This window comes from Homalodisca vitripennis, chromosome 6 (assembly GCF_021130785.1).
Source record: "Homalodisca vitripennis isolate AUS2020 chromosome 6, UT_GWSS_2.1, whole genome shotgun sequence".
Lineage (NCBI taxonomy): Eukaryota > Metazoa > Arthropoda > Insecta > Hemiptera > Cicadellidae > Homalodisca > Homalodisca vitripennis.
The window spans coordinates 24,252,105-24,270,825 of record NC_060212.1 but is presented as its reverse complement, the minus strand read 5'-3'; the positions used below and the strand labels follow the sequence as shown (position 1 = coordinate 24,270,825).

Below are 18,721 nucleotides of genomic sequence, written 5' to 3'. Positions count from 1 at the left end.
CTCAAAGTGATACTCTCCGAGAGATGTACTCACGCACGACTTTTAGTCAAGAATGAGAGGGAAGAAAAGACCATCCAGCGACCCACGCTAGACCACGCCACCTCATTAGCCTCTACAGAGATATATCAAATTGCCCCGACCGAAACGGCAACCCTTGATTCTTTAAAATAGTCTGTTTCTATACAGTCTGCCATGAAGCTCATTTATTATTATGTGATTAGAAAAAAGTCTAAGATTAAATTTATATCCTATTATAAGTATCATGAATGCCAATAATTATATTAATACAGCTAAGGTGGTAAGGTTTAGCTTCTTGAACAAAGGCTAAAAGTAAAATGCGTGAAATGGCACTACTTTTCTACAGCTCAGTGCAGCCTCTTAGATATGACAATGTCATATTTGACTCCTGGAATCTAGAGTCCACGTCCGTATGAAGGGGTCCAAGAAGACTGGAACAGGAGAGTACTATGGCAATACTAATATGTATTAGCTATATTATATCCAAAGCATAGTATCGGAACACTATGAGTTTTTAATTGATTTTGCGTTGTATCGTTTCAGCATCAGCCACTTAGGCTAAGTGTGGTTTTCCAGCATAAGTTCAGTGTAATCTAGATGAAGAGACGTCGTTCGGTCTAATAATTTGCAAAACTTAGGACTTTCTAAATATTTGAAAGTTTTACGATTATATGAACACCCTTATTGAGGGTTATTATCTACCAGTGTTCCAAATTAATGAAGCATCTCTAGTTTTACACTTCGAGGTTACAGCCTTATATGAAATTTACCTTTCTTCCGACTGAATCAGAAGGGATATAATCCTTCCAAACCATGCGTTTTGAATAATAAACTTTAAACAAAGAAAATTATAGGATTCATTACTAAACTCATGCATATCAGTTCTAATGAGCAGACAGTAGAACGGCAACATTGTAGTGAATAAACAAGAAATAAGATAATTATAATGTATCAATTACTTTTGTAATAAATAAAAGCCCTGTTATACGTCGCATGTTTCCTGTGAATTAATGAATGGACTCTATATACAATACTATATGATGTTCAAATTGTAGTTTTGTGTTTCAATGAAATATCTAATTATTACTCTACGGCTGGTATTGATCAGAAATATTTCACTGATTACGGTTTCAAATGTATACATTACTATTATGAAATATGGATGAATTATTGTTATGATGGTTCACGATTTAAGACCAGAATTTACTAATTACTCATTAAATGTAACAATACTGCTAATCCGATAACCTGATTGATTGTCCCAACATTAATTGTAAGTGGATATTTAATTTTCAAACGTATTAAAAAATAAAATAAGTTAAATTTCCCATGGATGGCGCTAAGAAATGTAACAGGATACTTTACTAAGTCGAACGTCCCCAAACAAAGAATTATTCATTTCTGCAAATTAACAGGGTGCAACAAGCACTCACGAAGATTTGTTGTCATTATTATGTTTATTTCAACATGCTGTTACAGCTTATTTTTCTGGTTCAAAAAACCTATTTATTTTATCATCCATCACTAATATAAGTCACCGTTGCAATAAATACTTTAAAGTTTAAAAAAAGTTTAAACAAATAAAGGTATATTAATTTTTTTCACTTATTTAAATGGAAAAATACTTTCACGTAGTAGGTGTACTCGTGTCGACTCTTGCCATAAAGCTGTAAGGTCAGACTGGTGTTATCTTATACGGTTTCAATCAGCCTTATTAAATATTTAATTATCAGTAATATATTTTATTTGTATTTTACTTAACATTTAATGGCCTAATTGTAATAATGAATCAAGAATATAACACAATCAGTCATATTAGGGTAAGTGATGCAGGAAGAGAAGATATCTTTATACCAGATGTCTATAGTCATCCCCTCCCCCCTATTAACTTTCCTATGAATATATATATAGAGTAATTTACTTTGGGGGATGTTTATATGATCAACTGAGAATTTTTTTATGTATGGGCATTTTTGGCTTCCCCCACCAAGTGAGGAATTTTGGACATTAGAGACCTCTACTTTGAGATATTCTTCTTCTTTTTTTGTAATACCTTAAAATTGAGGTGCCATTTGCTAGGGGTTCGTATTTAAAAATTTTGTTTTACCCCCAAAATACCCCACTTTTGGGGGGGGGGAGTCAAAAGATATCATACATAAAAAACTCCTCAGTTGGTTATATAAACATCTCCGGATGTAAATTACTCCATTTACATTCATATAGAAAGTTAATGGGGAGGGGGACTCTTAAGACATCCAGTATAATTTAATATAGCATGTGAATTATAAGACCAGGTATGTCACCAGTAAAGCTGAAAACTTTCCACGTGTACAGGGGATGCGCAGTTAAGTCGCAATAAACACATACGAATGTGCTGAATCTGTTGAAGTAGAGTCTGGGAAGTAAATTAAAGTGTTAAGTAATTTAAAATTATTGTTCATTAAATAACGTCTATTGTTTTATTCGGTCAACCAAGGAAGAGATTCGTTTATTACTAATACAAAATAAACTAGGCTTGGATCCATCATCGTGTCTACTAAAAGTAGGCAAGAATATTCAAAAATAAACTAAGTGTGGTCGAGACCACATACTAACTATATGTAGGAAATTACTGTCCTACTTTTTATTACTTTCTTATATTATGAAAATAATACAAAAATGTAATATTTTTCCATGTTTTCAATTTATTAAGTATATTCATGATGTCCGTAAGCCAACACCAAAAAAAAAAAAAACAATAAGGATTTCTTCGCTCTTCTACGTCACATTTTGTTAGCTCCTTTACTAATATTCTGTCATTTATAACATATCGAAACCTTGATGGCAAACCTTATACATTCTTTTGATTGTAAAATATAATGGAGGAAACTTGTAAATTAAGTTGTATAACTGTTCCAAGTTGGGGTAACAGTAGACGTTATCAGACAGCGTTCTCTTTGAGTGAACGTTTAATAAATCAAATCCAAGTTAGCAGCTGGCGTGACTTGGAGTAATGGCTGACTTGATTTACGTTACTTAACATTTTGACAAGCGCACGTCAGCTGTTTACACTATAAACATAACTAAGTGGTAGACTCTAGTTTTGTCAGAAAGTCTAGGTTTTGCATGGTTCATACAAAGCCAAACGATGTATGGCTGAGAGATATTAAGTTACCATGTGTGACGTAACAGACTTCGCTGAGGTTGGCTGTAACATTTTAAATTTATAACTCTTTTAATTCCTGAGATTTCTTGCCGATGGATAGACAGACAGATAAGTTATTCATACAGAAAGGAAATTGAAACAAAAATGATTCGTCATAGACCTTAGTCACATTGAAATTTCATGCAAAATTATAGTATAAAAGAAATCTTTCCCGATACGTCTTGCTACATGATACATTCATTTTTTTTTTCATTCAGCTGGATTTCAAATTTGTTTAAACAATAATAGGTGAGCTACCAAGATTACTATAAAGCAAGAGTGCGTTAAATACTGTCACTGAATTTCAATATGGGGTATCCACTCTGTTGCAATTTTTTACATCATCAATAAATATTGAATTTTTTACATCATCAATACAGATCTAATTTATGTAAAATATTATACGATTGTACGATTTGAGCATTCATTTTCCTGCTAGTTTCTCGTTGCCATCATATTTATCTATTAAAATAAATTTAGATAGCATTCCCTATTAGACAGAAAAATCCCATTAAGTGACAAGCAACATTAGCGAGTTCGATGTTGATTACATAGAAATTAGAAAACATGAAAATTTTCTCGCCTGACAGGTTTATAAAATTCTTCAGCCATTAATCACAATAGTTAAATGAAAAAATCTTGATTTCATAAATATATTTATGTTAAATTTTCCAGGATGAAAGCTATGTTTTTAGATCCTGTGTAGTAAGCGAGTGGTGTTGGCGTGTCTCCGTGTTTACTGAGCTAATGGCGGCGTCCGTGACTGTCATGACGATAGTGGAGGTGTTTTAGTACTTGTAAGTGGTATTGGTTGGTGTACACATATTATATGCACATTTACGTATATAATAAGTATAATATAATTACAGCAGTGTAAAAGTGAGCGTAAAATGTGTTGGGTGCTATGGCCAAAGTGCATTAAAAATAAGTACATTTAAAAGGTATAGTATACAACCACTTGTATTTTAATCTAGTCTTTATGACATTGCTGTATGAAATAAAATGTTACAGCAATAACTTACTGTTATAATAAAATACTAGACTCATGTTTTGATTATAAGTAGAAGGAAAAGTGAAATGGTAAATAGATTGATGGGATTTTAATGGCGATAATTCCCCTAAGAGCTACAGTTGAAGTAAATCAGCCGCTATGAATTATTGATCATGTCAGGGATGTTCAACTGAGTGCTGTGTCTTGTTTGAGGGTCTTATCTCTACGACAGATAACATTGCACTATCGCCTTTCAAGGAATAACATTCTGTTACCTAAATATAGTTAGGGCTGGTTAGATAATATTTAGCTTATAACGTTTTTAAATTATTAAAATTAGTAATTATACAGGGTGTCCAGCAACCATTCGAACAAACTTTGCCACATTGTTCAGCAGGCCAAAAATAACAAATAATGCAATATAACAGGTGACCTATTACACTTCGTTTAGCGTCTGTCTCTCTGTAAGTGTTTTTTGGAGAAAAAATTACTACTCACAAACCACTTAAGATACAGAATTCAAACTTAAAAGTTATGTTAAAATAGTGTTGGTCATTTTCAGTGAAAAAAATAAAACAAATAAAATAAAATACGCTAAAAGAAGTTATCCTGGTGAATTTGTTGCCAAAGTAGCCGTTTCAAAGCTAATACAATTTGAAAATTTAAACGGCCGCCATTTTGAAATGCAATGAGATATTTGTTTTATTTTTTTCACTGAAAATGACCAACACTAGGTTAACATATCTGTTAAGTTTGAATTCTGTATCTTAAGTGGTTTTTGAGTAGTAATTTTTTTCCCAAAAAAACACATACAGACAGACAGACGCTAAACGAAGCGAAATAGGGCACCTGTTATATTGCATTATATGTTAGTTTTGGCCTGCTGAACAATGTGGCAAAGTTTGTTCCAATGGTTGCTGGACACCCTGTATATTACATGATTCATAGTAAAGTTACAAATAACATCAGGAATAAATACAAATCCATTTTAAGTTTTATTGAAAACTCTTGGTAAATTTTTACATTGCGAAGATTTTTATGTCACACTTTTAAAAGATACCTATTGCCAATATGTACACTAATACTCCTAAACAGGTGGTAAATTTTCAAACTTACAAAACATCACTTTTATAGTTAAAATCCACATCGATATATAACAATTTCCATAAAATGTTACTGAAATGAGTCTGATAATTAATTCAATTTTGAAGTGTTTTAAATTAGATTTTGATCGTAAAGTTTACATCAAGTTTTGTGTAATTTGATTTTGAATATTTTGAGAAGAGACCTTTTTATTTGATTTTGTTAATTTAAACCATTTTGGAGAAGTATACCTTTTTAGTTTCATTTTTAATTTTGATCAGACTCTAACTTAGATTTGACCCATTGAGAGAAATTTTGAAGAAAATCAAATCAAGATTTTGTAAACTTTGTTAAATTTTGAGTGAAGTTTAATTTCGGAATAAAATAAGTATTTCCGAAAAGTTGTTCTGATTTATAGAAAATAAGCTCCAGACTCTATAAATATATGTACTATAATAACGGTACAAAATGATAAAGCCATAATTATGTCACAAAGATACGGAAGTTGTAGCTTGATAAACTATATATGTCTTTCTTAGGTTAACTTTCTAACAACCGATTTTACATTCAGAAAATATATTTCCAACTAATAATAAAATAACTGTTTTACATTATAAGCACAAGGACAAACTGCCAGAAGGATTTCATAAGGTATTTCTGAAAGGATTCTCTCTCTTCTAGATTCAACATTGTAATTAATTACTCCAAAATACATCACGTCCGAGCGAGAGTAATTAATCATGTTAATTATCTCCTGCGTCCAAAATGAGGGGTTGAGTTGTCACAACTTTCTTTGTTATTCTACAGTTGAAGTAATCATGTATTATTTTTGTTTTCACAATTTCATTTATGACTTCCAACTTGTCATAAATCCAATTCATTTGTCTTGTCTTGTCGCAGATATACTAGATTATTATATAAATGAGTGTATGAGAAATTTCCGAATTTTAGCGTTATTTCTGAGAAATATAAATGAGATTTATATTATTTCATTTTCGTTATTATCCAAATTTATACAATTATGACACTTTTGATTATCACAGATCAAAAGATTTGGATAATCTTTCACAGCAGATACAGCATGGATCTGTCTCAGCCAAGTGTCATAACATTAAGCCTGTATTTTACTACACACGTCTCCCAAAATACGTAACTCAATTCAAAAGAATACCTGGATATATTTTCCACCTGAGGCTGAATAGGTGTTAAGAAATATTTGTATGTATAATTTATTTCCTGCCAAATTTTAATGACTACCAATCCCCATAGGTTTACTAAAACTTAATTAAATAAAAAATCTTACAAAAATACAAATTTAAAGATTACAATTTTATTTTTATATACAGTAAATGACTTGAACTTTCAAAACAGTACTGAAAAACTACGTGTAATTAATTGCGTTGTACCAATGTCACATTGTAAGGAAACAGAGCAAAGCTTACGAGAAACTCCAGGGATTAAAACAAACACCGTTCTTTGTGTTGGACATGGGTACACACGCGACATTGCATGACGTGTTGGATGATTGACTGGCATGTCAGATCTGCGGTTCCGGTCCTTTTCGGTGTTTAATTTATACCAACAAACTTATCTAACCATTTTGGATATTTCTTCGCGATTTTTTATAATAATTAAATGGTTGACATCTCATTGTGTGAGTGCAGGAAAACTCAGTGGACTGTTAAAGAGTCACCACTTTTAAATTTTAATGCATCGACGTTTTTATTATTAAAGGGGAAATTACTATTTTATAACAAATTTTTAAACAAATTTTTGCACTCTTTTTTGTTGACAAGTTGAACACCTTCTTATTCAGTTCTCTTTCACGTAAACATTTTTCATTGTGCTCGTACTTAACTACATGCACGTCGTCCTCTCTACTCTCCAGTCCAGTCTAACTGGACATAAGTAAAATTCTGGATTTCCTTTCCTGATGGTGGGGTGAATAACTGCAACGTTTTTAGATTTATTCACTGTCTTTTAACTATTGTTCTGTAATGACTGGAAAGTGCTGAAACCTGGTGGTTACATATGAAAGCACTATAAACCAAGTTTTTGCATAATTTTAGGTCTTTCTGTCAATTATAAGAACTTCAATAGCTCCTCTATTTTTTATGTTATCCCTTCGTGATTGTAGTTCTAGATAGCTTAATAATACTAAATATAATATTTAGTGATAACATTGTTATTCATACCATATATAATAAAATAAGTATGTTTTATGCACTTGTATTTAGTTATAAAATTAGAGTTACACATATATTGAAATATTCTATGAAATATTTTGCGAACAAATATATTTTATTAATTTTATGATTAAAAAATACTAGAAGAAAGAAACCAAGTTTCTAAAAATCTGGAACATAAAAGTTGTTTGTAAATAAAATGTGGAATACAAAATCTTTAATGTATAGAATTAAATTAAGATTTCTGTAAGACTCTTGAGAGGGGGAGATACTGCTATATTTCACTTACGGTGAGTCAAACAAACTCTTTTAGTTTCTGAATTGTTTTACTTTGTAGATGAGTGTTCATGTTACATCGCTGGGATCACTAATTTTCATAACAAAGTACTGATACTGAAGCAATGTATAAATAAGAGAGAGAATGTAATTTAATGTACATATATGTATGCGTGCAATGAATGAATTTTAGAATAGTAAACTACAATATCTTTTGACGTGTGCAAATGCAATGTCAAATTGTTTGAAAGCAATAAAAATACGATTATTGAGAGATTCAATTTTAGTTAGATTCGCTTCATATAACAATAATACCTAATTCATTTCACAAATGATCTAAGCTTCTTGTTACGATTAAGATTTGATCAGTCCTGTTTAACAGTGTGATTAAGTCATTATTTACTTGTACTTATTAACTTGAATAAACTGTTGTCGGTGAATGAAACTTGATTCCAAATAGGACCAAAACACAAAGCCGGAGGCGGCTGCCTGTACCTTCCTGTCCTAATTGGATTAGGAGGCGCACCGCGGTACCACAGGAAATAACAAAATTGATTTTCTAGTTAGTGTTCCGCTGTCGCTGGTGTAGGTGTGACGAGTTATTTGTGCTCTTTACTTCTATAAAATGATAACGGTCATTGCCATTTTAGTTTTTAAGTGTAGGTTTACTTATTAGTTATTTTACTCCTAAGAAAGAAGTTGGAATTGAATCCATGAAACGTAGTTTTATACATTTTCTAACGATGTCAAATATTATAAGTCTTATTATCTTTTTGAATCATCTATATTCAATAGCGGTATGTTTTTAAAGCAAACCCAAACATGAACGAACTATAATTATACGAGTATATGTGGTTTCTAAAGCATAATACATACTCTGCCCAATTACGAAACGATTGGGCTTATCAACTATACTCATATTTTAGGTCATTAACTTTCAATATTTAAAATCATCAAGGATTTATAAAGTAAAATTAAAAACTGTACTAAAATGTAAGGTTAACGATACGATGACATCAAGCAGTGGAATTAAAGCGAGGTAAAGTATAATTGAACATAGTTGAAGAATAGCGGTGAAGTGACACAACTGTGACTGACACAGTGTCACAGAGACAAGGGTCATATGTGTCACTACCATGTGTCATACGTTCATATTAGTGGTGCACTTATGTAATACTATGTTATGCTTCAAAAATGGTATATTTCTATTGGGCAGAGTGTATTAGAAACTGCTATTCTAGATAATCCAAATTCTTTATTCCTAATAGATTTGCGCATATTCAAAAAGGGTATGTGTGTTGAATGTAGAACTTTTTGAGTCTGAAGATTTATTTTGTCTTTAGTTTATTCGCATTTACGTAACTTAAATCCCATAACACTTAAACTATTTTTGATTTTCTGCAAATTATATATAAAAATTTATTAACTATAAAGTTTTCATTAGTCTCTAGTCACGTTACATAAATTAATGTATTCAAAAAGATATTTTCTTTCATATTCTTTTATAAAATAGTGTCTAAAAACATTAAAATAATTATGTGGAACATATTTAGTTTTAAATAAAAAGAAATGTACCATAAAATTTATAAATATAGTCTCCACTAACTTTAGTACATTTCCTATTGCTTTCGAATATTTTTTTAAATCAATAATGAGTGATAAATTAAAAGTAAAGTTGTGATTGCTATAAGTACTTAGTAATTAGTAACAATTTAGTAATATATAAGTGTTATGTTCCATTAATCATCGTAAAATAGTGAAACAGTATCTTACTTGTATCATACTTGAAGAAATACTCCAAATGTTTATGCACTGAATATAATAAACCATTAATATTAGATATGTTCCTGAAATAAATTTAAATCTTAAATTAAATCATGAAAATACAATTAACATGGAAACAAACACAAAATGATTGTTGGTTACATAAATTTTGAAAATTATAATTTTAATTATAAATCATGGAATTATTTAGTGTCTTTCTGATGGTAATCCTTATTGTGTTTATCGCCACACTTATTCGTAAGTACAACATTAATAAAAATATTATTAATTTATGAAATATATTCTACTATACATTCAGCATTGTTTGCAAGTTGGCTACTAAAATTTAGCAGTGAAAAACATGTGTCACAGACCACTTATAATCTGATATAAACCAATATTAGTACAAGATTGAAAGAATTCTCCAAAATTGGCTCAACCTGTAGGATAAGTGTAACAGTAGCAGTTAAACAAACAATGTGTAATGACTATACTATGAAACGAACAGTGAATTACATACTATTAATTGCATGTTATTTTTAATGTCTACATAATATTTCTTTTATACATAGACAGCTATTAGAAAAACAAAAATATTTATTTAAATTTTAATAACTATTGCTATACCATGATATGTAATGTTTAAACAATTTGTGATTTTCAACCTTGGCCTAAAAGACAGTTTTTATCTCAAATTTCAACGATACTAGCACCGTAGCCTACTTTGATATAAACTAAGAACGATGAACATGTTGCTCAAACTTGTAACGCTATAAGCACTAAGATATGTTTAAACTAAATTTATTAAACCTGTACAAATGAAATTCTATAACAATTAATAACAAATGTATAATATTTTTTCTCTTTTTGTAAGCAATACAGGGCAGATAGTATTGTTCTGTTAAAAATACCAATTGTTTTTAAAGTACTGGGTTTGTTTAACACAGTTTTTGTGGTTCTATTAAATGAAAATTGAATTTTAAACTATGCGCCTTGTGGTTATGTGATTTTGTGAATATATATTAGTTTATACTTTTAAAAAAATTAATTTTTAAAACACTTTCTTAAATTTGAGTGAATTTTATTAAATAATAAATATTCATATTCCTTTATATACTTTATAAAATATCAATTAATAAATATCATAAATATACAAAAGGTAGTTACTAGTTGTAATTTTTGTGAAAAGTTTTATGTGGTTATGGAATTAGAAGAACTCATACGGATAGAATGTTTGAAACTAAACGCGTAAGTCTCATAATTTTAAATTACCCTACATAAACCAATTACTAGAAGAAAAAAAATGAAAGCAATTACATTAACGTATAGTATCTCTAATATTTGTTTATACACAAAACCTGATAAAATAAAAAGATATGTAATAAAGAAAAACAAGATTAAAGTACTTAAAATTCAATTTGAGGGTGCTATATTTCCATAAAGTATTAAAAAAACACATGTGTACCGTGAATGTTGATTTTAGCTATTTTAGCTAAGCGTCTGAAATTTGGCGCTGCCATAAACTTGACTCCTGCAACCTGGAATCACAATCATCTTGAACAGAAAAAAAGCATTAAAATAAAGTTTGCAAATTCCAAATTTCACTTTTACATTGCAAATTTCAAATTTGAAAAATGGTGTTTGAATTATTATTATATTAGAATTATAGGTTAAAATTAACATATTGAAATTGTTTTAAAGGATTGATGCGTCAAACTGGATTTCAAATTAATGAAAACAACTCACTCTCCCAAATGCTAACCGATAAGTGCATTGTTTGTCAGAAACACGAAGCAAATCGAGTAAATGATCAAAATGATAAAATAAGAAACAGAAAAGAGAAGCAAAACCTGGAAGTGAAGTTTATAGGAAGCCTAAATGAGACTGATTCAGAGACAATGGAAGAGGTACAGAATAGTAGTGGAACTGAATACGAAGAGGAAGAGAGAGAAAGTGAGAAGGAGAGTGAATACGATTGTGGAGAAGACGCTGAGGAGGTGTTTGTGGAACACGAGCGACAAGAGAGAGAACTGGAGGAGCTGGAAGTGTTGAGGGTCCGCCACAAGAACGCTGGGAGGAGATCGGTGGAGCGAAAGCGTGGAGGGTTGGAGGGGTTGCATGAGGAATGGTGTGACATTGAAGTAACCTCAAGTACTCCCCACTATCATACAGGCTATGGGGTCGGTGTCAAACCTTTCCGACCAGAGTATTAATACTTGTGTACGTTAAGTTTCAAATGAATAAATTTTCCCCTCAAAACTCTTAAAATAAATGTACCAGTACCTGCGTAACTCACAAGGGAACGACAGCTGCAGTTCGTACATCTGAAACTCCGCTTTAAACACGGGTGAAACCATAAAGTGCATTGTAAATAAAAATTAGTCTCATTTCACAAATTTCACTGTTGGTGTTTCAGTGTCAGAAAATAATAAAAAAACTATATTATGTTAGTAAAATTTATTTATCCAAATTTAAATTCAATGTTTATTATTCCACAAGAAAATATATTTACTGAATATAAACCATTATTATTACCAGATAATCGTATGGTTGTACATCGTATTAGTACTGATACATTAATATTTATTTTTTAGTTGTGAAACATTTGTGGATTTAGAGAAATTCTTAGTTCTCGAAGGGAAGTCGCAAAAAGTCTTGAATTGAAATTACAAGGAAATGTGTGATATAACTCACCTAATCCTACATAGCAGGTGATATACATACTATATATGTTTTATATATACATTATATAAAAAGCATGTATGAGAAAAATATAAACAAACAGAACAATGCATAAAGTTAGAAACCATTACAAACAACAACAACATATGGTATCTAAACAAGTAAATGAAATATGTAACATTTTCTATCACAGAGAATTATAATAAACGTTTGAATAGAATATACCATACTTTTCACCATTCTTTTGTTTTAAATTTCTGAATGATTCAATAAAAAAACAAAATTGGTTTCAATTTCATGAACCTTCTACAATCTAACTTATTCGTATATTGTTGAAAAAAGCAAGCTATAGTTTGTTACAAATGAATAATGAATCTGCTACAAAATGGATTACTCTGCTTTTAATACAAACCAAAGAATGACTTGAATGCCAAAATATAAGTCCTTGATGTTGTCACGTGGTAAAAAACAGGGCAATGATCGATTGGATCTTTATCTATCAACACTTAGGGTGTAAGCTAATTCAGTGGAACCTCCAAGTTTGAGGACCACGGAATGAATCTGCACCTCGAAAAAGCCAAAAGAGGTCCTCATGTTCAATCATGATTATAAGTTTTCGAAATATATAGTCCATGTGAAAGCATGTAAAGCAATTGAATATGTTGTGTCCCTTTTTTATATATTTAAACTAAAAATATAAATCTTTATCTTATATATTATTGTCTGCAAGTTTATTTCAGCCCAGAACCTACTTTTAAGGAGAGTCCACTTTTAGCTGTATTCTGCCCGTCCTCATGGCCCATTGGCTGTATGAGGATGGAATTAGGAAGATTACAAATAGTGTACAAGTTCGATAGTGCTGATAAGTAGTACTACCTCTCACTGACAGAATTTGAAACTGCAGTATCACTAACTCACATCCAAAGTTCGATCCCTTAGAACGTTTGGCAACCTGTTCGCCCAACTATTGATAGCAACTAAAGTTTATTCAAGACACTGGGATTTTATTCAAGAAGACGGTTGAACTTATGCATGAGTCTTTGTAATATAAGTAATAACAGATTTATATGTGGATTTTAAATACCAAAATATAAACGGAATTGTGAAAAGTGTTATCAGAATGTTATTATTTGTCTCAGGAGTCCCCGACGTAAATATTTCCAATCTAAATCTGAAATTAATTTTAAACCACCCCATTACGTTATTTTATATTATTATTGGAAATGAAAGTAATATGTGAACGCCGATGATTATACAGGGTGATTCAAAACTAAACGGCAATCTCTCGGGAGCTTATTCTATAGCTAAAAACAAGTAAAAAAGTTCATATAACCATATGCCCGGAAACGCTTCGTTAGCGAGTTACGCCTAGCGAAAGATTTCGCCCGGATTTCAGAACCCTTGGTGAAGTCAGGCCGTATAAAAATGGTAAAGGTAGTTACAAAGATACAAATACGATTGTTTTTTATGTTTTTATATCTGACAAATTTATTAAAATTCGTCCCAGAGCTGTAAATACAATACTTTCAGAGATATCTTACGTAAAACGCAAGAATTGGTGCAAAGAAATAACACATTTTTGTGTTTAACGTAAGATTACTTCCATAAATGTTAAATAAAGGTCATTTTTTTCTTAAAAAGATTTGTAGAACATTTAATTCTGAAAAGATTCATGTGAATTAATTAGGAAAAAAATTAATAATAGGTATTGAAATTTAGCTTTATTTAAAAATAAAACAGACGCACAAAAATGCATATTATTATCTACATAAAATATTAACTAATGTTTAGGTTATCTGCCATTATTTACTAAGATAATTACATACACTTTTATAAAAATATTTAATAAAATATTTTAAAAAATAAATATTGAATAAATGATCAGCTGTTACTCACAACCTAAATTTTTTTTTAAATAAGCTGAGTACAATCATATGTAATTTTAACATGTGGCAGAGTAACACATTTTAGCCTATTTAGGTGACCTTGACAAATATAATTCAATATTAACATAGCCTGTAACTGGACAAGTAATTAGATTTACAGTTAATTTATTACATTATAAACTTTTAAAATACCCACTTATGACAAGTTACATTATTGCATACTGTTGTGACATTACACGTTTAAATAGGTATTAGATATTTTTGAGAGAGGTAGTTGTTCAGTTTTAGCATTTTTAGTAATTAAGAAAAAAAGAATTTCAAAGTGAATAACAGATACTTCATAGGCATATCCTTTTTTAATTCAATAATAAAAAACTCTTGCATATATGAGTTGGTTACTGGCAGGAATATCTTCTGATCAATTTGAGAACAATTAGAACTTAAGTTTAAATCTTAATGTTTTGGTCCTGTAGTTAGTTGGTTGGGATGTTTTATTTGTACCACACCTTGGTCTGAAAAGTCTATTTCCTGTCAAAAAGCGTCCACTTTCTGTCATAAAAATCTGCTTCCGGTCTAAGGTATGAGTATTCTCGGCCCTGAAGAAGCATTTGCCTTGATATCCTAATCACACTTATATTCTCACCTTGGACTGAAAAAACTCCTTCGGTCAAAAAGTAAGTAATTCTGGACATTGTAATCTACTTTCGGTCTAAGATATTTTCAATGTCTGTAGTATGTTGAGAGCATGATACACAGGTGGATGGAGTTAAATTACTCAAATTCACCTTACGAGTACAGTGGGAAGTTTAAAAACAAAAAAATATAGTTGTCCCATTGCCACCATACTTGAGCCCATGTTAAGTCGTTGGTTGCTATGAAATGCCTTTGTTGTAATATTTAGGTTATAAGCCACTTTGTGTCAAATATAAAATTTATACGACACCTAGAAAGTGAATAGTAACAATATAGTTCTTTTAGAGGTGGTTAACCATTATGTATGTCGATATGCATGAAATTATTGTAGGTTTTCGGTGGGAACTTAAGGTAGATGGAGAGCTTTAAAATAAAAACGTAGTAGTACTAGCGTTGCAACCCTATTTATACTCCTAAGATGGGTAGATCTGTTCCGAAATGTATTAATTTTTATACTTAAGGCACGAGACACTTATTTTCAAATTTAATATATCCAAAACATTGGGAATTAAAAATAATAAAATAAAGTTCTTTTAGGTCTTGCAACCCCATTTTGGCTGATCTTAATGAAAAGAATAATCTGAATTTTCATAGTACGAGACACATTTCTGAAACTAAATGTTTGTTTCTATCACATCGGGATTTAACAACAGATCAATAAATTTTTATTTAAGGAAGGAAATCACATTTTAATTTCCATGGTTGATATTCTTGAAAATTGTTTACTTGGTTGTATAAAATTCATGAAAATGCTTTACTTTTTATATTCAAGTTTTAATGTGTACGTGTGCTATAATTTAACTTTCTGAGATATCACGAAGGAAGAAAATTAATAATTCACGGGTATTAAATGTGATTTTCTGACAGAAAATATCATTGAATACACATGGAAGATGAATAAACTGCCTTGTTCAATGAGGTGTCAAAACCCGTCGAATGGCAATACAAACTGCGTCATTATTTAAAAGCAAGAACATTATGCTAGCTGAACATCTGTCATTCATATTCAACAGGAAGGAAGCAATTTCCCTGACAAATAACAGGATGTTGTTTGACTGTTGGAAATATATTCTCTTTTATCACATAATATTCGTTTAAATAGTTTTGAAATATTTAGAGTATCTAAAAATAATATTTTTGCCAACATTTATCTATCTATCACTTTAACGTGACATAGAATATTTCTTTTAAATTGTTAATAAAAGCTATGTTATTACTAAAACAAAGTTTTAGAGTTCGGTTAAATAGTTATGATTTATTTCATTTTTGCATTATACAGGGTGTCCAGCAACCATTCGAACAAACGTTGCCACATTGTTCAGCAGGCCAAAACTAACAAATAATACAATACAACAGGTGTAAGGTTCAGCACAAGTTTTCGGTCAATATCTGGGCTAGAATAGTAGACGGATATTTGATTGGGCCACACTTTTTACCAAACAGACTGAACGGAGATACTTATGAAGTATTTTTGATGGAAATCTTACCTGAGCTGTTGGAACATGTTCCTATTGAAACTAGACAAAGAATGTGGTTCCAACACGATGGAGCACCGGCCCACTTTTCCCTGATTGCTAGACAACATTTGAATGAAGTGTATGGAGATCGTTGGATTGGACGTGGATGTCCCGTCCCTTGGCCTCCACGGTCACCTGACCTCACACACATGTGGGGACACATGAAACAATTAGTGTATACCACTCCCATACAGAATGAAATGGATCTAGTAGCTAGAGTTGTTGAGGCTGCTGCAGTTATTCAAGACAGTAATCCTTTTGAAGGAGTGAGAAAATCGTGCTTACGACGCTTCAGAATCTGCAACGAGTTACAAGGAAGCCACTTTGAGCAACGATTATAATCGTTATGAAAGTTTTACAGTAATGTAATCATTGATTTCTTAATTAAAAATATCATGTTAAATAAAATTTTTCAAACCCATTGAATTAATTACGCTGTTTCACACAATTGCCATGTAAGAAAACCCTATACCCAACCATAACGTAGCCCTATTAACATTTTTTTCAAGATTTAAAAACCAGGATTCACAATTGGTTAAGAACTTTTTTTAAACTTACATTAAAACAAATTTAAAAAATAAATATTAAATTTCAGGTTATAATATTTTTCACTATTTTAATAAAGAACCTTAAAAAGTTTATTCGTATAAATCCACTACACTGTTGTATGTACTTGCAATGCATGGATTTAACCTGTTTTTACGTTTGGTGCTGTAACTCAGTTTATTTGTTATTCAATCTTTTTGAAGCAAAAATTGTTGAATTGGTAATAAAATACGCTAAAAAAGTTATCCTAGTGAATTTGTTGACAAAGTAGCCGTTTCAAAGCTAATACAATTTGAAAATTTTGAACGGCCGCCATTTTGAAATGCAATGAGATATTTGTTTTATTTTTTTTTTACTGAAAAGGAGCAACCCTAGGTTAATATAACTGTTAAGTTTGAATTCTCCAACAGCTTAGGTAAGATTTCCATCAAAAAAACTTCATAAGTAGGTCCGTTCAGTCTGTTTGGTATAATGTGTGGCCCAATCAAATATCCGTCTACTATTCCAGCCCAGACATTGACCGAAAGTTTTTGTGTTGAACCTTACGTTGCACTATTTCATGAGGGTTCTCTTCAGCCCATAAATGGCTGTTTCGGCTATTAAATATGCCATCTCGAGTAAATGACGCTTCGTCAGTAAAGAGAACAAACCTTAAAAAATCGGGTTCATTAACTAATTTGTGAAGGAACCAACGAGAGCAGTCTACCCTGAGAGGAAATTCTGCAGGTTCTAAGGCTTGTACTTTCTGATGTCTGAAAGGGCACAAACGTTCTTTATTTAACACTTTCCACACAGAACTTTTGCATACATCCAAATTATGAGCAATAGCGCGAACGCTGGTGGAGGGGTTTTCTTCTACGAATAATAAACCTCTTCTTCAAAATCAACAGTCCGTACGGATTTTACCCGTTCTACAACATTATTTTTCAAATGTCCAGTTTCCCTAAGACGAATATGAACGGCACTGAAGACGCTATGAACTGGGTGCAGCCTATCTGGAAAGCGCTCTCTGTACAATCTGCTAGCTAATCTGGCATTGCCTCCAGCAAGTCCGTACACAAAGTGATTATCAGCATACTCTTCAAAAGTAAAACGGTTCATATCGTACAAGAAACAAATTACTAAAAGAAATTTAAATTAACAGGAAAAACTAACAGGAATTACAAAGAAGAACAGAACATTCAAACAGTGACAATCACGTTCAAAACATAGACTTGGTCAACAATGTCTTGATTGTTTGTTTATTAGTTTTTTCTTCATTTAAAACACCTGATTTGGTTACTGATTGTTGGTCAGCTGTTTTCATGTAATATTATGCTATTGTTTTTTTAAGAGCATTGTGAATAGTTTGTTTCTTTTTTATTTGTGTGTGTGTAACACATTGATTACTGTTAATGGAACAAAAATCATAGTAATATTTTTTTAGGTTATAATAATTGTTCAGTATTTTAATAAAGAACCTTAAAATGTTTATTCGTAAAAATCCACTACATTGTTGTATGTACTTGCAATGCATGGATTTAACCTGTTTTTACGTTTGGTGCTGTAACTCAGTTATTTGTTATTCAATCTTTTTGAAACCAAAATTGTTGAATTGGTAATATAATATGCTAAAACAGTTATACTGGTGAATTTGTTGTCAAATTAGCCGTTTTAAAGCTAATACAATTTGAAAATTTTGAACGGCCGCCATTTTGAAATGCAATGAGATATTTGTTTTATTTTTTTTTTTAACTGAAAAGGATCGACCCTAGTTTAACATAACTGTTAAGTTTGAATTCTGTATCTTAAGTGGTTTTTGAGTAGTAATGTTTTTCCAAAAATACACATACAGACAGACAGACGCTAAACGAAGCGAAATAGGGCACCTGTTGTATTGTATTATTTGTTAGTTT

General features: G+C 31.0%; 1 protein-coding gene across 1 annotated transcript; it reads left to right on the top strand.

The window, feature by feature from the left end:
• The first annotated feature begins 9,699 nt into the window (after positions 1 to 9,699).
• LOC124365160 lies at positions 9,700 to 11,950 on the top strand. Its single transcript, XM_046821114.1, has 2 exons — positions 9,700 to 9,760; positions 11,204 to 11,950. Exons 1-2 carry the CDS (start codon positions 9,700 to 9,702, stop codon positions 11,713 to 11,715), a joined length of 573 nt encoding a protein of 190 aa, XP_046677070.1. The 3' UTR covers positions 11,716 to 11,950.
• The last annotated feature ends 6,771 nt before the right edge of the window (positions 11,951 to 18,721 follow it).

What these genes read in the sequence shown, in the direction of transcription:
- LOC124365160 (XM_046821114.1), top strand. Translation starts at nt 9,700, where the DNA reads ATGGAATTATTTAGTGTCTTTCTGATGGTAATCCTTATTGTGTTTATC. An exon ending in GTTTATCGCCACACTTATTC is followed by an intron (nt 9,761 to 11,203) that starts GTAAGTACAACA and finishes ATTGTTTTAAAG; the next exon opens with GATTGATGCGTCAAACTGGA.